Consider the following 27,210-nt stretch of genomic DNA (forward strand, 5'->3'; position numbering starts at 1 on the left):
CAAATCTGCATTTTAAATGAAAGTACAATAACCTTGTATTCTTTAATATTTGACTAATATTGTTTACTAGTTTCAAACATGGATCCGATATCTATTACCAAACAATAAAAACTCCTCCTAAATTGATGGGAACTCAAGAGACATTGACAACACAAGAATCCCAAACAGAGAGGGGTAGGGAGAGGACGCAGCAGTATTTCTCATCTACATGACAGTTTATTCTTATTATATGTTCACATGTACGGTAAATATTGTTGTAAAATCACATAAAATAGTCCAACTTAGGTTCAGAGCAATAAACTGTGTTCTACTGTTATGCATAACAGCTTGCTTGAAACAGTTAATTTGGTGAAAAGACATTTGTCACAGTTATAGGATAGTATTAGTATCTTGGACTTGAAACTCCTCAATATATTCATATCACTGATGTTGACAGTCAAAGTTATCCAGCATGTTATCAGAATTAGCATTGAAGCCCTCCTTGACTTGAGAATAATAAGGGTCCAGAGTCTTGAGACAGGTACTGAAACTTTGTCAGAAAATGTATTAATTGGCTTTGTTAAAATCCCAAGAGATGATGACGACAGCATCCAGAACTTGGTGCTGGCAAAACACATCATATATTTTGGATTATTTGATTTTGATAGCTTGCCACCCTTGGTTTGGAATGTACACAGTAGAGAAGAGGACTGAAGTAATAATTCGGCGGAGGAAGAATGGATGGCATGAGATTTTCATATGTTAGAATTTAGGCTAGCAGGTTTAGGAGAGTTTTGCATCAATTGTGTAGAGTCCATTGCTCTGTCCATTCAAAAAATAAGAGGGATGATTGAAGGCTTGATCCAGGACCTGGGGAGTGAACCATGTTTCAGTCAGACAGAGGATGTGAGAGCCTCTTACATCCTATTTGAATCTTGTTCTTGACCTGGCTCTTCTTGACCTGGATCATCTTGTGCTCCAAGAACTAGACATTTACAAGTAGGATACTAGGAATTGCTGGATGTTTTTCAATCTAATAAATAAAAAAATGATTATTTAAAAAAATAAGAATGATAAACACCCAATAAATCAGGGTTGTTTCGGACACCATCATTGATTCTTGGATATAGAGGTGATTCTAGGCCAGGTTAGAGTTAGGGTTAGGTTATTTGTCACCCACCACATACTGAGCTGGTCTACTAAGGGCGGCTTCGTGACCCTTGGGAGTGCAATTCTTTTTCCTTTTTTTTCCCCATTTTCCTTACCCAGTAATGTAAACAGAAACAAAGTCTCTTGTACATCCTTAGGAAGGCAATAATATTAGAACCCCTATCTCTCAATAATATTAGAACCCAGCAAATATCTCTATCATTTACTTCATTTAAATCTCTATTCCAGATACCCTCTACTGGTAAGGGTTTATAGGGTCCAGAAATGAATTTGTAAAGTTTAGAAACCATCGCCCGTGTAGGTCCTACTGAAGCAAGTGACTTACGTAGAGAATGTGTAGGGAGAGCTGTTCCCCACGGGACACCGTATGCCCGCATAGCTGATCTGATTCAGCTTGTAGATTGTTAAAAGCTCGTTAACCATGGACGCCATACAAATCTTTTAATACATTCACTCCCCTATTCTTCCAATGTGGAAATGAAAAGGGCACATTACCAGTAAGTAGTGAGAAGTTATTAAAAAGTGGTGTGTGATTATGCCATTTATAATCTGTGCCAACATGCTTCATTAGAGCACGGTAAGATGCAAGTAGAAATGAAATAACAGGGCCCAGACGTAATTTGTCTTTTTTCAATGGTATATTAGCATACACCAGGTCTGTGCAAACCATGCTGAGGGATTTGCATATAAAACCTTAATCATATTAACAAAATGCATACCTAGCCCAAATGTGTCCAACGTTGTCCAGAGATATTCCCATTCTAATCAGTCAAACGCTTTTTCAGTGTCCAACAATAGGATCGAATAGAATGCCCTTTTTCATATTAACAAGAGCCTTCCTCAACTCTAGAGAAATGGGGGTATTGAGTCGCTCTGATTTGTTGTCAGACAAAGAAGTTAGATTAAGATCCTGAAAAAAATCTGCACACGCCTCCGTATCAAGGGAAATTTCAGATTTGTAAAGAGATGAATAGAAAGATTTAAATTCAGAATTGATATCAAGTGGGTTGCTCAGGGTGCGAAGATGTGTTTTAATGGCTGTAATGTTTGAATATTTTTCATGATTTTTCAATCTTAGAGCTAAAAGGTGACTTGGTCTGGCGCCATTGAAATAATATGTTCTTCTGGTCCTATGCATTAAGAACTCCGCCCTACGTCTTAACAAAGAGTTCAACTCAGTTCTTGTCACAGCTATTCGGCCTTGTAATGCCTCAGAACATGTGGCTTGTTGTTGCGCCTCTAGCTGGGTGAGAGTATTCTCCAGTTCAGTTATCTTGCTTAATCTACTCTCATTAAGGTGGGATGAGAATGAAATTGAGGAGTCCCTAATACAACCCTTTAAAGCATCCCATAAAAATCTAGAATCATCTACTGAGCCTGCATTAACATCTATAAAAGTATTTAACTTTTCTTTGACAAAAGTACAGCAATCTCTATTTTTGAACTACCAGCGTGGAACTCTAAGGGGTGTACCTAGGAGTGTGAAGCATGCTGCGACAATGCTATGATCTGATAAAGAACAAGGTTTGATAACAACATCATGTATTTCAAAAAGTGAAGTAGCTTAAGTTAATAAAGAACAAGGTTTGATAACAACATCATGTATTTCAGAAAGGGAAGTAGCTTAAGTTAATAAATAATCTATTCTGGAGAAACTCTGATATCTTGCTGAATACAAACTATATTGTTTAGATGTGGGGTTGATAGCGCAGTAAAGGTCTGTTAAGCTAAATACTGACAGAAAGTTCTGAAAGTCTTCTGATGCTTGTAGCTGTGTGGCCGTGGAGCGTTGAGCAGATGTCACATTTAAATTACAGTTCATGTCTGCGCCAAGGATGAGCGAGAAGTCCTGAAGGTGCAATAAAACTTCTGTTAAGTTGGGAAAGAACTTTGGTTCATATTGGGATGGGGCATAAACTGAAATACAAGCAAATTTGCGTCCAGATATAATAGTCTTAATATAAGAAATCCTACCATCCTCACTACCAGATTGTTCAAGTATAGTTATTGAGAGGTTACGTCTCAGTACTACTAGTGACTCCCTAGTTTTAGTGTCCAGAGATACTGAGGCGGCCACATAATAGTGCTTGTTGGAAAATAACAGACATCTATAGTTCTTAAGTGGGACTCCTGTATAAAGGCAACGTCCACATGTTGTCTGCGTAAGAGGTCTAAGCAGGCTGTATGCTTAATTTGACCATTCAGCCCATTTACATTCCAGCTGATTACATGCATACTATTCATAATAACTAATAGAGGCTAGTATTGTGATACCTACAAGACGAAGGTTGGAGAAACAACCTACAGTGCAGCTGACCGACCAAAAAGTGAAATTAAAGCTGCTGAGAGAGATCCATCCCACCCCAAAATCCCTGTCGCCATGAACTCGCCACTCTCCAAAGAACGAGAAAGGGCGTGAAACAAAAACCCACACAAATGTGAGAACATAGAAAAACCAAAACCAAAATTTGACTCCTCCTGGGGAGCCTAACTTTCCCCCACAAGTTGGACCTGTGATCTTCGAGAGGCGTGTTCCTTCCCAGCGCGCTAACCCACATTATATCATACCATAGTAATGATCATAACAATTGTAAATGAGCTACACAGAGTGTACAAACATGCTGTAGGTTATAGGTGCATATTAGTACTAAATACAAATAGAACATGTCTGGTAAAATTTGTAATTTATAGTAGAGTTGGCAACATGCAACGACTATAACACCAACCTTTCTTTTTGAAAACAGACCTTGAGATCTCAAACAAAAATCAAACAGGAAACAATTAACAACAGCAACATAAGGCAGCTGGACTTATTCAAAGCATGGAGAGCTAAAGTCCAGTTAATTTGAGTATGTTTACAGTTGGAACATAGGCAATAACGGCTCGTTATAAAGCATGCAAAGCTGGCTTTTATCATTGGAAAGAGAGTAAAACGATTTAATAAAATAAAATAAATAACCAAAAATCACTCTGTAGAAAATCAGTGAGAATGTCATTGCAGGCTACGCCTGGAAGTCCACGTCAGACATCTGGTCGAATTTGCCTATTAGGTTAAAAAACATTTAACATTAAACTAGCCAGCTGGTTGGATTACCTCTGTAGTTGTAGACTATTCACTGAGAGAATTGATGAAATCCTTTCCCTCCCATGGTGTGTTGAAAAGATGGTTCACTCCTCCTTGCGTCGCCTTAAGTTTTGCAGGATAGAGGAGAAAGGTGCGAAAGTCCAGTTTCTGCAGAGCGTCCACTGCCTCGGAGAAGGCCATCCTGTGCTTGAAAGTGTGCGGGCTGTAGTCCGGGGTGAAGCGGGTGGTCCTTCCCTCCAACTCCACGGCCGCATAGCGCGCCACTTTCAGGATCTTATCTCTGTCTGTGAAGCGCAGCAGCTTGAAGATGATGGTGCGAGGCACAGGTCTGCCATTTGTGTCTTCTTTCGGGGCACCTACACGGTGTGCACGCATAATTTCAGCAGAGCCCAGGTTAGGAAACCACCGTGGTATGGCATCCGACAGGAAAGCAAGAACATGCAATGTCTCTGCGTTTTCAGGGACTCCGTGCACACGTAGGTTATCTCTGCGTGACCTGTCCTCCATGTCGGCAATGTTGTCCTCCAGCTGGACGTGCTTTGCTGCCAGTTTGCTCACCGACAAAGAGAGAAGGCTGTCCACCTCCACCATACGATTCTCGTCCTTCTCCATTTAGTCCATACACTTAGAAATATCAGCCTGCATGGCAACCATTTCGCCACAGAATACCGCGACCTGTACATCCACCAGAGCCTGTTTCTTGCTTGTCAGCTGAGACACCACGTCCTCCACGAGTGTTGGGATAGCCTCCTTGATAGCTTCTGCAACTGCTAGCTTAACTAGCTCGGCGAGCTCCATGTTGTCGGCTGAACGAGCTGTTTCCGGCTGTTTGTCGTTTTTTTCGAACTAGCTGCCATCTTGGTGTGCACAAATCTTCCACAGATCATAAAAATTAACGAGAGCTTAAAAAGTAGCGTTGGGTATGATAGGAATACTAAAATATTGGGGGTTTCTGCGGAGCGACGAAATCCCTCGCGATGGTCACATGACTCTGGGAGTGCAATACTTGATAGTATTTCTGTTCCTGAAAGAAGTTGAAGAGTGGGTTTCGTTGGGGGGGGGAATGGATATCTGATCCACTTTTGCTCACGAGACTCAACGAACTCTATCACTAGACCAATACAAAAATTGAATTTGTGGCTAACGCTTATTATTTTCTGACCTTTATTTAATGGGTTTACAGTCACTAAGTTTCTCCCAATAAAAGTCTTAATAGCATATCTGATTTTTACACACTGCAAATGGTCTTCAATATGTCTTCAGTTACTTTTTCTGTAACAGCTCTGTGTGCAGGTTGCTGAAAAAAATGTTGATCCACTGTCACTGTCAGTAATGTTTCAATGTATCCATGTATTTCAGAGGAACAGGCAGTAGCAGGGACAGAATCAACCATTGAAGAAAGTGAGTTAAATTTCTTTTGATTTTTACTAAAGAGTATTACATTGTCTACTTGTGTGACACGTGGATATCATCTACAGAAAGAGAGAAACCCTATTCATTTGTATAGATACAAAATAACTGGACAGCCAAAGTCAATAACTGCTACTGTTTGTTAAACTGTTCAACTCTTGCTGTGGGACAGATGCACCCACAAAAGGTTAGTAGATGTGTTTTTTTTTTTCTTCATTTGTTACATTCAAATTTCAAGTGAGACTCATTACCCTCGCTTATTTATTTGCCTTCAGGAGAACATGTTGTTGTCAAGAGAGGCACATATTTGTATTATTGTATTATTTTTGTGCAGAATGCTTCTTTCTGGGCTTCTTCTGCTTGCATGGACTCACATACTTGGCGCAAAACATTTGCATTGTCTCCTGACTTGGTGTTTTCATATTATTGAGCGGAAATTTTTGCTCTTGGCAACTCCTCTCTGTCTGTCTGTTTATTCCCACTGTAGAGATACTGTCATGCCTATCGTGCAAACCTAGCCTCTGTGCACAGCAGCTCTGAAATTTTTATTAGGAGACTGGCACAGTACAGACCAGCGTGGATCGAAGGCTCTGATGCACAACAAGTAAATTAGAGATGAGCTGTGAGGAATTTATTTAAGGCTGTTTTTTTATTATTTTGTCTACTAGGAGGGTATGTGGTATTGGATTGATGGTACTCGTCCCAATTACTCAGACTGGTGTAAAGGAGAGCCAAATAACTGGCGCAAGGAGCACTGTGTACTAATTCATTTTACAGGTAACTGACAATACAATGTTTACCTTAAAAGCATAATGTATGAGTGTTTAAATGATGTAAGACACATTTAAATAAGACTTCAATATGTATTAAATGATAAAATGGCAATGATTTAACAAGTAACAATGTATAATATTACTCATTTACCATACAGTGCAATTAAAGATTTTGAATTTATATGAGTTTTATTTGGTTTGTGTCATGCTGACTGACCTCTGTGTCTTTGGTTCTCACAGCGAGAAAGTGCTGGAATGACTTACTGTGCAACAGTAATCTGGGATTTGTCTGTGCCATGATACCCTGATGACTCCTGGACTCCTGGCACTCGTGGATTCCTGGCTCTCATCTGACTTTGTGCCATCGGCCTCATACATAACCTGAAGTCTTCATAGCTCAAATCAAATCTGAATTTATTTGCCATCGCTGTAATGCTGTTTAAGGAACTAAGAGACAAGCGACATGAATAGGAGCTGCTTCTTAGGCCTTGGGTTATGAAGAGAACAGCTTTTGCCACAATTCTTGGGAGAACGTTGTGGTAATTTTGACAGAATTTGAGTACAAGATTTGCAGTATGTTTTCAAACTCTGATTGTGATGTTAAAGTTTTTAGGTCAATATGTTAAGTATGACTAAAATGTGTTAACCACCATGTGGTGCTTTGCTTAAAAGTGCCAGGAAAATGGATTTAGGACAAATATGAGACTCTATTTCAGTTGTGATTGACGGTCTGTCAGATTTCATGCTGTTTGCTCTACTGTATGTGCAATTACATGCAAATATAGGGTTGGAAAATGACTATCATAAAACTTTCTGTGTTTCTCTTGTCACTTAAATGCAGAAGAGAGGCAATAATTCAAAAATTATGTTTTTAAGAAATTCAAAATCTATATTGTCTTCTAAAAAGAAATCATCTTGCAAAGCAAAGCTTTATAAAACATCAAGTTATTAACGTCAGATCAAAGCATTGTTACTAACACACATCAACGCACACAGGGATTCAGTGGATAAATCAATTTGTTTACTAAGTAAAGTTCAATGCATGGGTAATCCAAACAGGCAAAGGAGTCCAAGGAGCAAAGGCAAAAAAAGTCACATGGCGGGCAAAAATCCAACAACCAAAGCACAGAAAAGAGAATACTGGAACACTTGACTAAACAGACGAAGATGAACACAGAAAGGAGAAAACACAGAGACCATACACTATACAGGTTTAGGGGGTTATCGGGCACAGGTGAAAGTCATTAGGGCTTAGAAAACATTACAACTGGAGGGAAACACACATGGGCAGTAAGTGAAGGGATCTGAAATAAGAGGGGAGGTGAATACAAAATAAAACAGGAAACACACATGAACTTCAATAAAATAAGACAAACCATGACAGAAAACAAAATGCAGAATGTAAATCATAATTACTCACCCCTGAGAGCAAGAATGTTTGTTCTTAAAGGACCAGTGTGTAGTTAAAGTTGCAGATTGCCTAACCCTAACCCTAATACAATTAAATTTATTCAAACAAAATGAAGTAAAATTTAATTGATAAAAAATTGGGATTTGTTGTATTCAAGTCAGTGTTAATGCAAACTTCACATTTTCTTTTCTATTATGCATAGGTTACTATTATTTATTTCATGAATATTAACCCTAGTCTCACTTTTTACAGTATGCTATCCTGATATGTGTGACCTCATGAGAGAGTTGGTTGCCACGAGAGAAAAACATAAGAGAAACCAAACTGAAAGAAAGTAAAAAAACTGATTCTGGATGTGGGAACAAAAAATAAAGTGAAATTTGAAGACTTCATTGGAATTTTGTGATGGGATATGCATGATTAATTAATGAAACAGATCAGATACGATGCTGCTTTATTGATCCCAAAAAGAGATAATAAAGTCACGTACCAAATGGCATGTTAAAAATTAACTGGTCATCATCAAACAACATAAAAGCAGCCAGCAGGATCACAGCAGTCAGAGTTTAGGTGACTGTGTGATCTTGAATCAACCTGGAAGATGAATTTCACCATTTTATGGTTTGTTTTGCTTTTCTGTGGCTCGATTTCGGCCCAGGATGATGGCACTGCTACTGAAACACAGTTATGCCATCCTGATATGTGTGACCTCATTAAGGAGTTTGCTGCCATGAAAGAAAAACTTGGAGCTGTAGAAACCAGGCTGGAGGACAGTGAAACCAGGCTGAAGAACAGTGAAAACCAGATTCAGGAACTGAGGAACAATGGTAATTGTGATGGTATATGCATGATTAATTGAATTTAAACAAAACAAAACATCGTCCAAACTAAACAACAAAATATGTAAGTAGCATGATAGAGCATGTCTCCTGACTATATATATATATATATATATATATATATATATATATATACTATATACTAAATATTCACATGCTTGCTAGAGGATTTTTGTCAGTATTGCATAGAAACAACTTATTCTTCTTTTGTTTTTCATTAGAGGACTCTGAATATACTTTACAAAGTGATGTGATCAGAATTTCTTGTTTTCCACAGAAACAACCAAGGTGATATTCAGTGCAGCAACAGGAGGAGGAGAGAAACACATTGGACCCTTCAACACAGACATAACTTTAGTCTACAGAAAAGTGATTACAAACATTGGTAATGCCTACAACCAATTCACAGGTAAAACTCAGTCCACCTACATGTTTTACTCAGTATTCAATTATTAGGCAGGTGAGTGCGAGGCAACAGGCAATCCAGGCAGACAGAAACAGTTCAATGATATTTATTAAAAAGAGTTAGCTCACTGGGTACAAAATTCAAACAAGTGACTGGTGGGTAGGAGACAGACTGACAGGCAGGTACAGATTACCTGCCAGGTTAAGGTAGGTAAGTGAGTAAAGTTTATTTAACATAGCACATTTCACACAGCAAGGTCACAAAGTGCTTGACAAAAGTTTAGTTTCAGGGTTCTAGTTACAGGCCAGAAATCAAAGGCATACCTGGCACTCACAACAGGAAGGTATAAAGAAATAATCAAGTAAATATAGTGCAGGTCTGATAAGGGAAAGTGGAAACAGGTGACGTGAGAGTCAGGTGGCAGACTCTGAGGATTAATGGGCAAAACAGGGCTGCGGCAGCTGTCTTAACAACCATGATGGGGTACACTGTTGAGATAATTGCAGCAAATAAATATGTGTAAGTGGTGTCAATCACATCATTCACAGGGTCAAATGTATGGCAGAATTGATGTTGTGGCTTAATACTGAGCTGTTTTAGCACCTGAGGAAACCCATGAGACATAAATGTTCAACCCAGAAGAGTTAATATGATGTTAGGCAAGCTAAACGGTAAAAAAAAATAAAATAAATGTAATTGAAAAAATTAATATAAAAACACACTGTTGTTTCCACAGGTATCTTCGTTGCCCCTGTGGCAGGTGTTTACCAATTTTCTATCTTCTATCATACTGGAGCAGGACCTAAAGCAATGTTGAAACTCTTCAAGAACAATCAACTCATAGCCATGACCCATCATCTCCAGCCAGAGACAAGTGGTAATGGAGGAAACGCAGTGTTCCTGCAGCTGCAGCAAGGAGACCAGGTGTACGTGCAGTTGGCTGAAAATACACGTATTTGGGGAACTGACTACCATACAACTTTCAGTGGGCTTTTGGTCACTCAGATGTGAGAATTGATAGGCTGTATATCTACTCATTCCTGCTTGAAGATGATTGCAAAAATCCAAGATCACTGAAAACTACTGTCTGTATCTCATAATCTATTGGGCAGGTTTTCCTGAAATGTGCCACAGACAATTATGATTTTTATGACCATATGGCCTTTCTGTTGACATCAACCTGCAAATAAAATGTTTTCTTCGTTTTCATCTTCAGTGTGTTGTTGTAGTGTGAAATGTCCATGGGGGAAAAAGGTTATTGTGTTGCTTTATTTGAATTGTATGTTTTTATGTGGCTGTAAAAATGACTGAATTTGAATTTTCCTTGCCGCCTAGCCAAGTGCTTGCTCATGGTGGGTACTGTTGGGAGTAAGGAGTACAGTGTAGACCTGCTCTATTTGAAAAGTGTCCTGAGATGACTTCTGTTATGAATTGGCGCTATACAAATAAAACTGAATTGAATCTGGAATTGCTGTTTGAGCCAAGTTATAGACTAATGCATGTAAGAGATAATTTAAAGTTCCAGTGTGTAACATTAAGAAGGATCTATTGGCATATAATATTCATTGATATTATTGACATATTATAAAAAAAATTCTACAGACACAGTGGGCCGCTATCTGTGGAAGCATGAACTGCCATGTTTCTACAGTAGCCCAGAACGGAAAAAAACAAACTATAGATAGGACCGTTTTTGACTGACTTAGTAAACAAGGAACTTCAGAATCTAGTAGTAGTGGTGGTAGTAGTAGTAATAGTGATTTTAAAACAGGATGGATATACATGTGAGGAAGATTAGAAAAGTGAATTTTAGGACAACTATGAGACACTATTTCAGCTGTGATTAACAGTCTGTCAGATTACATGCTATTTGCTGTACTGTATGTGCAATAACATGCACATGTAGTGATCCCCTCAATAGTCATAAATAAGGGCAGGGCTTTTAGGTTCTTTCAACTTACTTAATTTCTGTATTTTAACCCTTATTAACTCAGTTTTAATAATTATCTTGGATCTCTTATTACATTAAACACATGCAGTTTTCTAAACCCACCTTTGATGAATTCACCTTTAAGAGTTTTAGTTTCAATAAATATTTTAACCCAAAAGTGTCTATATGCCTCTTAAAGTATGAAATTATTCCCCCTTATCACATAAATGCATTGAAATCACACCACTCTCCCCATGGATAAGTGGACATCTATTTCTCTGCTTAAGCTTTCGTTTGCAATGTGGTCCACCTGCTCATTCCCCCTAACCCCAGCGTGCCCTGGAACCCAGCAAAAAGTAATGCTGCAAGCAAACCCAATTCTAAAAACCACATTCAAAATGTCATTCACAATGTCAGGATGAGCTGTAGATTGTCCTGCTCTTAAAGTTTCCAGAGCAGCTGCAGAATCAGAGCAGATAGTGACTTCTTTAGGTCTGGCTTCTTCAATACACCATAAAGCCCATAGAATTGCCATTAACTCAGTAGTGAAAACAGAGCTTCCATTAGAAATACGTCGACCAATCTTCAACCCAATCTGCTCCACATATACCCCAAAACCAGCTCTCCCACTTACTGGATCTCTAGATCCATCTGTAAAAACAATTAAAGTACTCTCACTGATTGAATTAAGATGTTCCACTATTCTTGGAGAAAAACTTGGGAGCTGTAGAAACCAGGCTGAAGGACAGTGAAAACCAGATTCTGGAACTGAAGCCCAAAGGTCAAGCAAAATTTGATGACTTAATTAAGCATTTTGTGTATTGTGATGGAATGTGCATGATTAACAATGAGACAACAACCTCCTGCTGAATGTCAGCAAAACCAAGGAGATTGTTGTTGACTTCCGGAGAGGCCACACCGAACACCCACCACTGACCATCGATGGTGCTGATGTGGAGAGAGTGAGCAGCACCAAATTCCTAGGGGTGCACATCAGTGAGGACCTCTCCTGGACCGCCAACACTGCATCACTGTCGAAGAAAGCCGAGCAGGGCCTCTACTTCCTCCGCAAGCTCAAGTGAGCGAAAGCTCCCCCAGCCATCATGTGCACATTCTACTGGGGCACCATTGAAAGCATCCTATCCATCACTGTGTAGGGTGGGAACTGCACTGAATACAGCAGAAAAGCACTGCAACGCATAGTTAACACAGCTGGTAGGATCATTGTTGCACCACTCCCTTCCTTGCAAGACACTTACATCACCCGCCTCACCCGTAAAGCTATCTCGATTGTGAGCGACGTCAGTCACCCGGCACAGCCTCCTGCCTTCTGGAAGAAGGTATAGGAGCCTCCGTGCCCGCTCCACCAGACTCATAAAAAGCTTCATCCACCAAGCTGTCAGGAAGCTAAATTCTCTCCCCTCTCTCCCCCCAGCCACATCCTCCAGGCTGTCAGAAAGCTGATCTCTGGTTTTCTGTTCACTTAAATGTGAGAATCAACGCACTGTATTTCTGTTATCCAATGAATGTAAACATTTGAGATCGAAAACGTAAATTATATTTTACAATCTGATGAAACAGAATGCTGCTTCTCATTAAATAAATAATCTAAAAATTAGATCAGTCTTATCTATTGCTTCCTTTACTTTTTATCATTTATGATTTACTTCACAATTAATTAAAAGCAGAGATTGTCTTCACCATGTTGTTTGGTTGTAGGGTTTTAGAGAGGTATGACAGAAAGATTCAACAGGAGGTGCTTTCAATGATACAGTCAGTTGTCGCCCCTCTAAGAGCAGGACCTTAGATGGTCGTCCAACAAGTTATTTTACTACATCAGATTTGGTTTAGGTTTTCATTCTGACCAAAGGCTGATTTTAGTAACACGCACAACACCCCCCATCTCAAAAACTAATGGGCAAGGTTTTCAGTCAAGATTGCTGTATAGATTTTCATCCCCAGATTAAGAAATCTATAGTTTCCCTGTCACATGTGCCCTAGTGAAGCCATCAAGCCTGAATTTCAACTTTAAATAAAAAGAATAATAATAATAATATTTTTTACATCAGTTTTTGTTACGGCCCTGGCTGTATTATTAGTATTATGTCATGGTATTGGGTTCGTCTGTGGTGTGTGTTGGTGTTTTTGTCCCTGTTCCTCTGCAGGAGTGTGCAGCCTGTCGATTGTAAGATCTTTGACGGCAACCCGTAGGTCAGCGCTGACTGGTCCATGCCGTGGGCTCGGCTGGTGGAGTGTCGCCTGCTGGTTGGTTCTCCCAGGGAGCCGCAACATCCGCCGGGATTCAAAACGCCGCACCACACCGAAGCTCTTCGGCAGAACCTTCAGCAGCAGCATCCTTCTGTCCTCGGTTGTAGAGTGTGTGTTTCTGCGATAGCGTGAATTGTTACGATCTTAGTAGATAGTGTTTTTGTATGATTGTGTTCAGTGAGTATCGTAAGGGTGAGCTGCCATTTTCTTTGTACTAATTTTCTCCTGTTTTTCATTAGGATAGGGAGTTAGGTTTAGTAACTGTATTTTATTTATATTGCATAGGGATTAGTAAGGATTTTTGTTTAAGGAAGTTAGTCCTGTTTTGTTTGTTGTTTTGGCCTTGGTTCACCCTGAAGTTTGTTGTTTAGTCTTTGTTGCACTTTGTTCCACCTGTTTGTAAATAAATCACATCACTTGATTGTTAACACTGTGTTAGTTGTTCGTTTGGGAATCGGGGTAGGATTATTGGTTCATTGTCTTCACACATTTATGTGGCGCTCCTTCCCCCTAGACAGGGGCGTAACATAAATTGGGGGCTCGTCCGTCCTTCATTAATTATTTTGTTGTCTTGTGCTTGTTGGTGAGAGAAAAAAAAAAATATATATATATATTTTTTTTTTTTTTTCTATCTGATGTTTGCTTGGTGATTCTTCTTGTGTGTGGAGGGAAAATGGATTTTCAAATAGATGACTTTGCACAAAATCCCACTTTAGAAAAAATTAGATCGATGCACAAAAGCACAATTAGGATTAATTGCTAAATTTTTTGGCATCTCTGTTCCTTTGAATGCACGCAAGGCAGAGATTAAACACAGGTTATCAGAACAGCTGGTGGAAGGTGGCATAGTTACGCAGACAAAGCCAGAGGGGGTTCATGCACCGGAGGTTTTAGAGGAGGAAGTGGGAGCGGAGGCTGCCACAGCCACACAAACCTTCGGCGGCCAGGTGAGTGCGGGGCGGAGGCTCCGGTTGTCACCCAGGCATATAGCATGGATCTGGTAGCTCTACTACAGGCTGGAGTAGATACGGAGGATCTGAAGTTGGCCCTCCGCATGAAAGAGGTGGAACTCGAAACCAAGTCCAAAGAGGTAGAGATTATGCACCTCCGCATAAGGGCTCTGGAGCTGGATCGTCAGTCTCCGACTACGTCCACTCCTGTAAGTATGCGTCTTCCCACCGCTGCCTCTGAGCAATTTGATGTAAGCAGGCATATTGCCTTAGTACCACAATTTAGGGAAAGTGAAGTAGATTCCTTTTTTAATGCTTTTGAGCGCATCGCTGCGACATTGAGATGGCCCAGAGATGTGTGGAGTTTGTTTTAACGCACCGTGTTGTTTTTCCCCGGCAGGGCGCCGCGAGCACACTGCGATCGCAAACCCTGGAAATAAAGATAAAATCTTACCAAAAGATCCACATAGACCTAATCCTACGTCTTCTGAACGTGAATGTTTTTACTGCCACGAGGCAGGACACCTGATAGCCAGCTGCCCTGCGCTCCAGCGTAAAGAAAATAATCAAAGTGAAACAAGACCAAAAAGTGTTGGACTTTTTCAGTCTGTTCCGACTCCGTCTCCTGTCAGTAATGAACCAGAGAAAGAGGAGGTAGATGAGCGTTACAGACCTTTCATTTTACAAGGTTCAGTCTCTCTGACAGGGAAGGAGGAAGATCAGGTACCGATCACAATTTTGCGTGATACGGGAGCTAATCAGTCTCTCATCTTGCAAAAAGTGCTGCCTTTTTCCTCTGCTTCATTCTGTGGTTCTGATGCACTTGTGTTGGGGGTGAAAATGAGTACTGTAAGAGCACCGTTGCACACAGTTTTCTTGCGTTCACCGCTCATCTCAGGCCCTATGAGTTTTGGACTGCGCACTCGTTTGCCAGTGCAGGGGGTTGCCATGATTCTCGGAAATGATCTGGCAGGGAAAAAAGTGTTTCCGACCCCGAAGTGATTGAAAATCCCGTTGCCGACTCGTGTGTTTCTGTTCCTGCTGCTGTCAACTCGTCCTCTGGGTTTCCGGCCTGCGCTGTTACGCGCCACAAAAGCGTAAACTTGGTGATGTGGTGGATTTGTCTGATTCATTCATGTGCTCTGAATATGGTACTGAACAATCAGACCCCCGTGCCGAAAAAATGTGAAAAGAGTGTGCTTGATAACTTGTTACCTGTTGAAGCTAACTTGTGTTTCGAGGTTGACAGGGGAGAGTTCATCCGTGCACAACAGACTGACCCAACTCTGGCTACGTGTCTATCTGCTGCCGACTCACGTGCCGAGACTCTCAGTGTGTACAGCCTTGATGACGGTGTATTAATGCGCAATTGGCACCCTCCCTCAACTGATGACCTAGGTTGGAATTCTTTTCAACAAGTGGTAGTCCCACAGAAATTTCGCCCTCAGGTATTGAATCTAGCCCATGATAACATTGCTGGCCATTTAGGAATAAAAAAGACTTACCATCGCATCCTGCGGTACTTCTTTTGGCCAGGTTTGAAAGCCGATGTGACAAAATACTGCCGTTCATGCCACACTTGTCAGGTTAGTGGTAAACCGAATCAGGTTATTCCCCCTGCTCCGCTGCAACCAATTCCGGTTATAGGAGAACCATTCGAACACATAATCCTGGATTGTGTGGGGCCGCTTCCCAAAACAAAATCCGGACATCAGTACATTTTGACCTTGATGTGCGCCGCCACACGCTACCCAGAAGCAATTCCGCTACGCACACTCCAGGCCAAAGCTATAGTTAAAGCCTTCGTAAACTTTTTTCTCCACTTTCGGCTTGCCAAAATCCATTCAGACCGACCAAGGTTCCAACTTCATGTCCAAAGTGTTCGCTCAGGTCATAGCGTCGCTGTCCATTAAACACCAAAAGTCCAGTGCATACCATCCTCAGTCACAAGGCGCACTCGAACGTTTCCACCAGACGTTAAAATCCATGATGCGCAAGTTCTGTCTCGAAACAGGAAAAGAGTGGGATGAGGGTTTACCACTGCTTCTCCTAGCTGCACGAGAAAGTGTGCAGGAATCCACAGGTTTCAGTCCTGCAGAGCTGGTGTTTGGTCACACCGTGCGCGGTCCCTCTGCGGTTGCTGAGAGAGAGATACCTGTCGGCCACTACTAGTCCGGGTAAAAATGTGTTAGATTATGTGAGCTCTTTCAGAGAACGTCTGCACTCAGCCGGTGAGACCGCGCGCAGCGCTCTTGCTGCCTCCCCAGAAAAAATGAAAAGAAATTCGACCAGAAATCCGTCCAGAGAAATTTCCAAGTTGGTGAAAAAGTTTTAACACTGCTCCCAATCTCTGGTCCTGCCCTCCAGGCAAAGTTCTGTGGTCCGTATGTTGTGGAAAAGAAATTAAGTGAAACTGACTACGTTGTTGGTACTCCTGATCGGAGGACAAAGTCCCGTGTGTGCCACATTAATATGCTGAAGCCATATTTCGGTCGCGATGTCCCTTCACCCTCCGTTGTGTTTTCTGTTGCGCCGTCCGCTGTGTCCACCGTTACGCCGGTACCTCCCTCTCAGTATTGTCCGGCGAGCGATGGTTTGTACTTTAATCCTGTTGAGCTCTGTTCTCGCCTCGAAAACTCAGCGTCTCTGAGAGAATTAAAGTCACATTTAAATCACCTGGATGATTCTGCTCAGAAAGATATCCGTCAGCTGATTGGCAATAATCTCCCTCTGTTCTCAGACACTCCGTCCCGCACCACTGTTCTCTCCCATGAGATTGATGTAGGTGACCATTCTCCAATTAAGCAACACGCTTACCGCGTTAACCCAACAAAACGTGCACTTTTTCAGCAGGAGGTCAACTACCTGCTGGAAAACGGCTTGGCTGTCCCGAGCACCAGTGCGTGGAGTTCTCCGTGTCTTCTCGTGCCGAAGGCTGATAAGACGCCACGTTTCTGCACAGATTTTCGCAAAGTAAATGGGGTTACCAAAGCTGACTCCTATCCTCTGCCTCGAATGGAGGATTGTGTGGACAGGGTGGGTTCGGCACAATTTGTAACCAAATTGGATCTATTAAAGGGCTATTGGCAAGTCCCTTTAACTCCGCGTGCCTCTGAAATCTCCGCTGTTACGCCCGACCATTTCCTGCAGTATACCGTTATGCCATTTGGTCTCCGAAACGCACCTGCCACATTCCAACGTCTCATGCACATAGTCCTGGTTGGTGTACAAAACTGTGAAGTTTACCTCGATGACATTGTGGCATACTCAAACACTTGGACGGCACACATCAAAACCCTGAGCATCATTTTCGAGAGGTTAACGAAAGCCTCCCTCACTTTGAACCTGGCAAAATGTGACTTCGGTAAAGCCACTGTGACTTACCTAGGAAAACAGGTGGGCCAAGGCCAGGTGCGCCCACTAACTGCAAAAATCCAGGCCATCCTAGATTTCACCGCGCCCAAACCAGACGTGAGCTTCGCCGTTTCTTAGGAATGGCTGGCTACTATCGTGGATTCTGCAGAAATTTTGCAGACGTCGTTGCTCCCCTCACTAGTTTGACGAGTGTCACTAAACCATTTGTCTGGTCACTAGAATGTCAACATGCCTTCGAGTCTGCTAAAGCTCTCCTCTGCAGCACACCTGTCCTTGCAGCTCCTGACTCCGTCCCTTCAAGCTGGAGGTGGATGCCAGTGACCGCGGAGCTGGTGCGGTATTGTTGCAGGAGGATGAGCAAGGTATTGATCACCCGACTTGCTACTTCTCGAAAAAATTCAGTAAGCACCAAACTAAATACAGCACCATTGACAAGGAAGCTCTTTCCCTGCTGCTTGCACTGCAGCATTTTGAGGTGTATATATCGGGTCAAGCTCGCTTCCTGTTGTTGTATACACTGACCACAATCCTCTTGTGTTTCTGTCCCAAATGCAAAACTCCAACCAGAGACTCATGAGATGGTCACTGCTCGTGCAGGACTTTAATTTGGAGATTCGCCACAAGAAAGGCACATAAAATGTGTTGGCGGATGCCCTCTCCCGTGTCCCTTCCTAACCTTAAGGGTCAAAAATTTTTACGGGAAATGTTTGATTTTTAGGAAGGGGGGTGTTACGGCCCTGGCCGTATTATTAGTATTATGTCATGGTATTGGGTTCGTCTGTGGTGTGTGTGTGTTGGTGTTTTTGTCCCTGTTCCTCTGCAGGAGTGTGCAGCCTGTCGATTGTAAGATCTTTGACGGCAACCCGTAGGTCAGCGCTGACTGGTCCATGCCGTGGGCTCGGCTGGTGGAGTGTCGCCTGCTGGTTGGTTCTCCCAGGGAGCCGCAACATCCGCCGGGGATTCAAAACGCCGCACCACACCGAAGCTCTTCGGCAGAACCTTCAGCAGCAGCATCCTTCTGTCCTCGGTTGTAGAGTGTGTGTTTCTGCGATAGCGTGAATTGTTACGATCTTAGTAGATAGTGTTTTTGTATGATTGTGTTCAGTGAGTATCGTAAGGGTGAGCTGCCATTTTCTTTGTACTAATTTTCTCCTGTTTTTCATTAGGATAGGGAGTTAGGTTTAGTAACTGTATTTTATTTATATTGCATAGGGATTAGTAAGGATTTTTGTTTAAGGAAGTTAGTCCTGTTTTGTTTGTTGTTTTGGCCTTGGTTCACCCTGAAGTTTGTTGTTTAGTCTTTGTTGCACTTTGTTCCACCTGTTTGTAAATAAATCACATCACTTGATTGTTAACACTGTGTTAGTTGTTCGTTTGGGAATCGGGGTAGGATTATTGGTTCATTGTCTTCACACATTTATGTGGGCCTCCTTCCCCTAGACAGGGGCGTAACAGTTTTCACCCGATCTTGACTGATATTAGTGATGTGTGACCTTTTTTATTTAAGTAAGGGGACCCGGTGTATGTGCACTTTGGTGCAAAAGCGCATGAAGTTCAGCATAAGTTCAATCAGGAAGAACTTCTCATTAACTTTCAATTATTCACAATTCTCTCTCTCCCCTTTCTAATCAGTTGTGATTGTTTACTCTTTCAGTTAATCCAATCCATCATGTTGCTGCTGTCAAACTTTAAATCAGTTCTTCTCTCTTATCCAGACACGTATTTGGAAAAATGTCTAAATATTTGGTTTGATTTCTAATGCCACCATTAGATATTTCTATTATGATTTATTAATGTGCCACAATAATATAATATTTTTAGTTGAAATATCTTCATTTGGGGGTTTTATCAATCAAATATTAATATATCCCCCCCCCCCCCCCCCCCCCCCCCCCCCCCCCCCCCCGGGGGGGGAAAACCCCTTAACCCCGCGCCCTAACCCCCTCAAAGTTTGCAATTAAACATCATATATTTCTTCATAGTCTCCATAACACCCTCTTGCCAACCCATGAATCCCAGCATGTTACTTTCTTCAATATGTACATTAGAAAGGAGGAAAGGAGGTCTTTTTTCTTGATGTTTTAGGATAGCTTTTTTGTTCTGAAAGAGTGTCAACAGAGATCTTCAGCATTGCTCTTCACTCATCATTGATCATAAGGTAAACTTTGACCACATTAAGGTTAATCACAAGGAATACGTCATCGACGTAGTGTGCATAAAGTTTTCTATCCAGTGTATCTATTTTAATTTTATTTTATATTTTTCTGTATTTAATTGTTATGCACCAACTTACCAAGGCAAATTACTTTGGTGCAGTATGAAAATTGAAGTAGCTCTCCTGCACCGGCTTGGCACAGCAGAGGGTGCTGTTTTCTATCAGTGTGTCCTTTAACATCTGTTGTAAATCTGTAATGCAGCAGTCGGAATAATTGGTGGAAACACAGATTTACAAATGATTCATATTGATACAATTCTCACTTTAACTTATTGATAGTTGTTTGTTCTATTTCTTTATATTATATTATAATCCATTATATTGTAATTCATATACAGCTTTTTCTTAATGAAATAAAATAACAAACCACACATCCACTTTTGCACATTTTAGGATTTAATAGAAAAACACAAAAACAGTTCCAAAAATGAATTTATGATGCAACAAAAATGGGTGATTTTATTGTTTTTGAGGAGAAAAACAAGCTATAGTATAAGCTCTCAGATGAGGTGTTATAATTAATTCTAACTTTTTCCAGCTACTTAACACAACATTACACAAACAAAGCCTGTAATCTGTTTAATAATTACTTGTACACATCCAAGTTGTAGAAAGTACACTTAAACCTGCCCTAATATTGATGTACTAAATTAAAAGTGAACATATAGCATTTTTGAATACTCAAAAACTGTTCAAATGAATTTCAAATCGTAACTATAATGACAAATCATTTTACAATTTAATCATCTTTATTCAGTGTTCACTGTTTAAACCCAACAAAACTACCCACCAGAAAACCACTGAGCAAGGAAACACCGGTGTCTCCTACGTGGAAGTTTGTTTTTTGTGGCGTGCTCTGACAATACCTATTTGTACCTTTGGCATGATTGAAATCAATAATATTAAAAAGAAAATGTGATCATTCTTAATTCACACTGTTTATTCTCACAGCTTTTACTCTGTAGTGTCTGTATGGGGATCTACATAAATACATAACAATTTACTGGATGATTTAATTTCTTGTCGCATCACTCAAAGAAGCATTTTTATTTTACAGTACAATCGATATACACAAACTCTTATGCAGCGCAGTGGTGTATTATTATGCAGATAACAATTATGATATTATATATATATATAATATGCTACATAACCAGAGTAATCACAACACACAACACTGATCTGTACATGTATTAAAATATGTCTATTTAAAATGAATATTAAATGATCAACAACAGTAATAATGCTGCTAAAATGGACAATAATTTACATATCCAAATGAATACTGTAAGGTTTTGAAATTGCTCTGTGGACATTTGTACCAGTTTGACAGGAGATACAGCTGTGAGGTTGTGGAAGCAATGATTTTAAATTTGGGAGATTCAGCTCCTCCATCCTTGTTTCTCCTTCTCACCTCTTTCTCTTTCACCTCCTCCCTGAGAGGAGCTAAGACACAAGGAAATGAAGCAAGTGAGGGAAACGAGAAGACCCCTTGCATGCCGTTTAGGTAGTGTTTTGGACCTGGGTGGATTACATCACAAAGTGCTCTCTCTATTTATATTATGTAGCAAATACATTTATAACTTTGAGCTCACTCCTCACGTAACAAACTTGTAACTTGTTGTTATTGTTATTGAAATGTGTAACTGTTTAAGCAAGCTGTTATGCATAACAGGGACACTGTTGCTATTATATATTTATATATATGTATATGATTTCACAGCAATATTTACTTACATGTGAACATATAATCAGAATAAACTATTGATGAGAAATACTGCTGTGTCCTCTCTGTGTTTGTAATTCTTGTGTTGGTACAGTAAGACTGATATCCCCTGAGTTCCCATGAATTTAGGAGTGGTTTTCATTGTTTGGTAATAGATATCTGATCTGTGTTTGCTACATGAGCAAATTATATCATTCAAGGATTCAAAGTTACTTTATTGTCATTTACGATGCAGGGTTGTATAATGAAATGATATAATTCTCTTTATGCTACTTGTAAAAAGTATTTATAAGTATTAATAAGTCATAAAAAAACAAAAAGGGGCTAAGGGATTCATTTTGCTGTCTGAGGGTAGGAGCTGTCATCCTCAGATATTATAAAAACCATCAATTGATAAAAAGTTTAAAATAGTGTTAAAACACTTGTGGGGTTCTGTTTCACTCTTCCATAACACTAGTTTAAGTATGCAGTTGTTTCAAACTTAATCTCTCTGGAGACAATAAAACTTGACTGTGCCACTGAAGAGGAGCATGTATACTCGGCCAACATCACAATATGAATACAGATTAATTGAAACAATGACACACTAGTTATGTCATCTTGTGATGTTGGCTGAGTATACATGCTCCTCTTCAGTGGCACCCTGATTGAATTACACATATTTTGGCTGATACACCCGAGCACTGACAGTTCAAGCACAGTCAAAGTAAGCTTTATTGTCTCCAGAGAGAGAAAGTTTGAAAAAAAAAACAGCATTCTAAAACCAATGTTATATATAACCACACCACTGGCCATAACACTGTACACACTTTGTTTATCATTTTACTTAATTTATATTTATCTTCATGATTGTTAGAATTCTAAAAGTTCTTCATCATCATCAGTCACTGCTATTAGTGTAGTTGTTGCTACTGTTGTTGCTGTGCACCTGTCTGTCTGTATATCTGTCTGTCTGTCTGTCTGTCTCTCTCTCTCTCTCTCTCTCTCTCTCTCTCTCTTTCACCCCAACTGGTCGAGACAGACGACCACCCACCTAGAGCCGAAGGATCTGTCCTAGGTTTCTGCCTTTTAACAGGCAGTTTTTCCTTGCCTTTGTCACAAAGTGCTTGCTTATGGTGGTAATGTTGGGTCTCTGTAAATAATGTTATAAGGAGTTCGGTCTACACCTGCTCCATTTGGAAAGTGTCCTAAGATAACTTCTGTTATGAATTGGCGCTATACAAATAAAATTGAATTGAATTGAATTGTATTATATTTCATATGATGTATTTTTACACTGTTTTAAATGTTTTTATCAGTTTATGGTTTTTATAATATCTGAGGATGACAGCTTCTTCCCTCAGACTGCTAAACTCTTCCTCAGCCCTTGTATTTTTTATGACTTATTAATTCATTTTTATTTGTTTTACAATCAGCATAAAGGAAACTGAATTCACTTATACAACCCTGCATTGTAAATGACAATAAAGTAACCTTGAATCCTTGAATTATATAATTTGCTCATGTAGCAAACACAGATCAGATCTATTACCAACAATTAAAACCACTCCTAAATTCATGGGAACTCAGGGGATATCAGTCTTACTGAACAAACAGAAGAATGACAAACACATATCAGATCTATTACCAAACAAAGAAAACCACTCCTAAGTTCATGGGAACTCAGGGGATATCAGTCTTACTGAACCAACAGAAGAATCACAAACACAGAGAGGACACAGCAGTATTTCTCATCTACATGACAGTTTATTCTGATTATATGTTCACATGTACAGTAAATATTGCTGTGAAATCATATATATATGAATATATAATTGCAATAAACGTCTGTTATGCACAACAGCTTGCTTGAAACAATTAATTTTGCCACAGTTATAGTATGTATGAAAGGCATTAGACAGTTTATTCTGTGTCTTTTTTTTTTAGACTAGTGGAAGAGATTAAGAAAAGAAACAGTCCAATCATATCTCTCCACAGTGACTCACCAAACCAAGGGATTTCCCCTGAGCTTGAATAGTCTATTGCTGGGGTGATGGAGACCCATTGTAGTTGTAGCATCTCTGGTTTTGCACTGCAGATTGGGGAGTCTTATGCACAGTCCAAGTATCCTGTTGATCCTCAGGGGTGTGTAGTTCCTCTGTTGCATTCATTCAAAATCCAGAACTAGTTTTGGTGATGTTCAGTAAGAGGTTGTTGGCCTCACAGTTTATTGTCCAGTCTGGTGGGAATGATGTATTGAAAAGAGGAAGTGAAGTCCCCAATACAGCACAGTGCAGGACTGTTTTTTTAATCCTGCTCCTGCTTGATTACTGCCCCACAAGTGACTTAGATACAAGGAAATATTCAGCTGTTTTGGCAAATATTCTTTTAATTTACTAAATTCAATCAATTTAAATGGCTAACTATGTTCTCAATTATCTTAATAAACATGTACAGCCTCTTGTGTGTCTTCCTGAAGGAACTGGAAGGGTAGGACATTTTTGCTTCACTGGACTCAGCCAACTCTGTTACTAGACAAATATAGAAATTATGTTTGAAAATGCTGTCAGGTGCATTCCTGTTTGCATTTTGTGTGTTCATTGTCAGGATGCGGATCCTTAGTTCCTGATTCTGGGATGGCAGGATGGCACAAGGAACTGTATATAAGAGCCAGACTTTCTCCTGTTCAGTACCCCAGACTGACATTGAGAAGGAAGAAGAGAAGATAATTCTGCAACAGGTCTGTATTGTTTATTATTGTCTGTCCTTTATCTAATGGGTTGACAGTCTCTAGTCATAGTTTCTACCAATACACGTCTTATTAACACGTCTGTTTCTTTTAATTGAAGGTCATCATCTTAGACATCTGCATCAACTTCACCATGAAGATGCTAGCTGTGTCTGTACTTGTTGTTGCCATGATGGCTCTGACTCATGGTGCTGGTGAGTGTGAGTGTTTAGGCAGTGTTTGTGTATGAGTTCTCTGAATATTGTGTTTAAGAGAAAAGACATGGAGAGTTTTCTATTTTTTTCAACAAAAGTCACTTACTGTTGTTTCAAACTGTCTATCTCTTCCAAATGCAGAGGGCGGTCCTCAGAGAGAATCAAAAATTCAAGAAAGTTGGGGGTGGATTTTTCCTCACATTTATAAGACGACAAAAATGCATGTCTGCACCCTCAGAGGATAGATATAACAAATATTTTCGACAAAAGAGATTTAAAAAAAGTTTTTAAAGATTTTAAATGTGTATGAAAAAGTGGAAACAAAACCCATATAGAATTAATCATTGGTTTATGTCATGAAGTGTGCTGCTTTATTGTGTATGATTGAAAAGCAGATTTTATATTGATATTGTTTAAATAGTCCTAGAATTCGAAAACAAGATTACCTAACACAGTAGCCATTAAAATTGAAGAATCCATTATTGATAAAGTGTCCAATGTATAATGTAAATGAAAGCTGGGCATTTTTGGAAAATGCTTGATAAATGCAGCTGCTTGCTAGGGATCATATCAGTCAGAGTTTAGGTGACTGAACGACACTGAATCAACTTGGAAGATGAATTTTACCATTGTATTGTCTATGCTGCTATACTGCAGCCTAATTTTGGCCGAGGATGATGTTAATGTTCCAGAAACAGAAAGAACTAGTGAAACACAGTCATGCTTTTCAGACTCATGTGATTTCCTGAAAGAGTTTGGTGCCATGAAAGAAAAACAGAGAGTTATGGAAACCAGACTGAAGGACAGTGAAACCAAGCTGAAGGACAGTGAAACCAGACTGAAGGAAAGTGAAAACCAGATGCTGGAACTGAGGAACAAAGGTAAACCGAAATTTGATGACTTAATTAAGCATTTTGTGTATTGTTATGGAAAATGCATGATTAAAAAAATCCTGCAACCTAAACAACAAAATATGTAAGGATGATAGCGCATGTCTCCTGACTGATATGTTATATCCACATACTTGCCAGAGGTCTTTGACAACTGATGCTTTTTCATTAGAGGACTCTGGATATATTTTACAAAGTGATGTGATCAGAATGTTTTGTTTTCCACAGAAAGAACCAAGGTGATATTCAGTGCAGCTACAGAAGGAGATAGAGCCATTGGACCATTCAACACAGAAACAACTTTAATCTACGGACGAGTGATTACAAACATTGGTAATGCCTACAATCAATCCACAGGTAAAACTCACCTTCATGTTTACTTTTGTATCAGTATTAAGTTTTTTTATACGAAGGGTTAATGGATGCAATGATTGAGGAATAAAGGGAGATATAAATAAATATGATAAAAATCAGTCATGATGAGAATTGGCATGTGTTTGTGTGTCTGTATGAATGTCTGCAATGTAGTTATTTTCAGAGACTGAAAAAAAGAAAGAAATCTATATATATATTTATGTGTGTGGTTATGTAAGGCAAGAAAGGAAAAACACATTAAATGAAGACTGAGGATAATTTGTGGCTTGAGTTCTCAGTTGTAATTAAAAAAAGAAGAAAGAAATGTAACCCCTGTGTTCTCCACAGGTCACTTCATCGCACCTGTTGCAGGTGTTTATCACTTTAGCATATTTTATCATGCTGGAGGAGAACATCGGGTAAGGCTGTTTCTGTACAAGAACAATCACATAATGGCTGAGACTCATGATCACCCGTCAATGTCTGACACAGCCGATAATGGAGGAAACGCAGTGTTCCTGGAGCTACAGCGAGGAGACAACGTCTATGTAAACATGCAAGTAAATACATATGTTTGGGGATCCCCCACAGCTACAACTTTCAGTGGGTTTCTGGTCTCTCAAATGTGATAATGGATCCCTTCACAATAATTTACCACTTTCTTGGGATAAAGAATCAATACTATATGCATCTCTAGAAATGTCAAATTCAAATATTCAAATGTTAAAACTATGACTTGATGGCAGCATATTGATTGAAATGGATGATTAACCAAACACAGTGAGAAATGTATTCATGTGAATGAAATGTATATGTGTTAATGCCTACAAACACCCATGTTTCAGGAACTGACAACTATTCAGTGGTTTTCGATTCACTTGAATGTGAGAATCAATACACTATATTTCTGTTATCCAATGAATGTAAACATTTGAGATTGAAATTTAGATTAGCTTTTAATTCTGAATAGGACAGTACTGTGTCCTAGGTGTACTCTTTTTATCTGCTCCTTTCTGTGCATTTCTGGAAGGCTTTTAATACCCTGCAGTGCTGCAGCACTACAGCACTTTAAATTGTATTTGTATGTTATATATGTGTTATGTATTGTTTCATGGCTTTGTTGTAAAGCACTTTGGATACCTTTTGGCTATTGTAAAGGGCTATACAAATAAACTTGATTTGAAAACATAAATGCATTCTATTTTACAATCTGATGAAACAGAATGCTGCTTCTCATTAAATAAATAATCTAAAAATTAGATCAGTTTTATCCATTGCTTCCTTTACTTTTTATTATTCATGATTTACTTCACAATTAATTAAAAGCAGAGATTGTCTTCACCATGTTGTGTGGTTGTAGGGTTTTAGAGAGGTATGACAGAAAGATTCAACAGGAGGTGCTTTCAATGATACAGTCAGTTGTCGCCCCTCTAAGAGCAGGACCTTAGATGGTCGTCCAACAAGTTATTTTACTACATCAGATTTGGTTTAGGTTTTCATTCTGACC

The 27,210-nt window shown here is 39.8% G+C and overlaps 2 protein-coding genes across 3 annotated transcripts in view; both read left to right on the plus strand.

Annotated features, from left to right (window-relative positions):
• The window catches only part of LOC127363980 (cerebellin-1), a 45,117-nt gene extending 18,155 nt beyond the window's left edge, over positions 1 to 26,962 (plus strand). Inside the window, exons 1-5 of one of the 2 annotated variants that reach the window (XM_051401009.1) lie at positions 24,146 to 24,256; positions 24,366 to 24,459; positions 25,191 to 25,340; positions 25,578 to 25,706; positions 26,052 to 26,962. In XM_051401009.1, the coding sequence (XP_051256969.1) occupies positions 24,161 to 24,256; positions 24,366 to 24,459; positions 25,191 to 25,340; positions 25,578 to 25,706; positions 26,052 to 26,332 (750 nt within the window). In that variant the 5' untranslated portion in view covers positions 24,146 to 24,160 and the 3' untranslated portion in view covers positions 26,333 to 26,962. Of the gene's footprint in view, positions 1 to 24,145; positions 24,257 to 24,365; positions 24,460 to 25,190; positions 25,341 to 25,577; positions 25,707 to 26,051 lie in introns of those variants that run through there. The other variant, XM_051401012.1, reaches the window with a different exon arrangement.
• On the plus strand, positions 8,377 to 10,282 carry LOC127363984 (complement C1q-like protein 4). Its single transcript, XM_051401017.1, has 3 exons — positions 8,377 to 8,655; positions 8,945 to 9,076; positions 9,810 to 10,282. Exons 1-3 carry the CDS (start codon positions 8,430 to 8,432, stop codon positions 10,082 to 10,084), a joined length of 633 nt encoding a protein of 210 aa, XP_051256977.1. The 5' UTR covers positions 8,377 to 8,429; the 3' UTR covers positions 10,085 to 10,282.
• Positions 26,963 to 27,210: the final 248 nt, after the last annotated feature.

This window comes from Dicentrarchus labrax, unplaced genomic scaffold (assembly GCF_905237075.1).
Source record: "Dicentrarchus labrax unplaced genomic scaffold, dlabrax2021, whole genome shotgun sequence".
NCBI lineage: Eukaryota > Metazoa > Chordata > Actinopteri > Moronidae > Dicentrarchus > Dicentrarchus labrax.

Bases quoted from the DNA above. Each gene is read 5' to 3' on its own strand.
- LOC127363984 (XM_051401017.1), top strand. From the start codon at position 8,430: ATGAATTTCACCATTTTATGGTTTGTTTTGCTTTTCTGTGGCTCGATT. The intron at 8,656-8,944 runs GTAATTGTGATG...TGTTTTCCACAG, and splicing joins TCAGGAACTGAGGAACAATG to AAACAACCAAGGTGATATTC. The intron at 9,077-9,809 runs GTAAAACTCAGT...TTGTTTCCACAG, and splicing joins TGCCTACAACCAATTCACAG to GTATCTTCGTTGCCCCTGTG.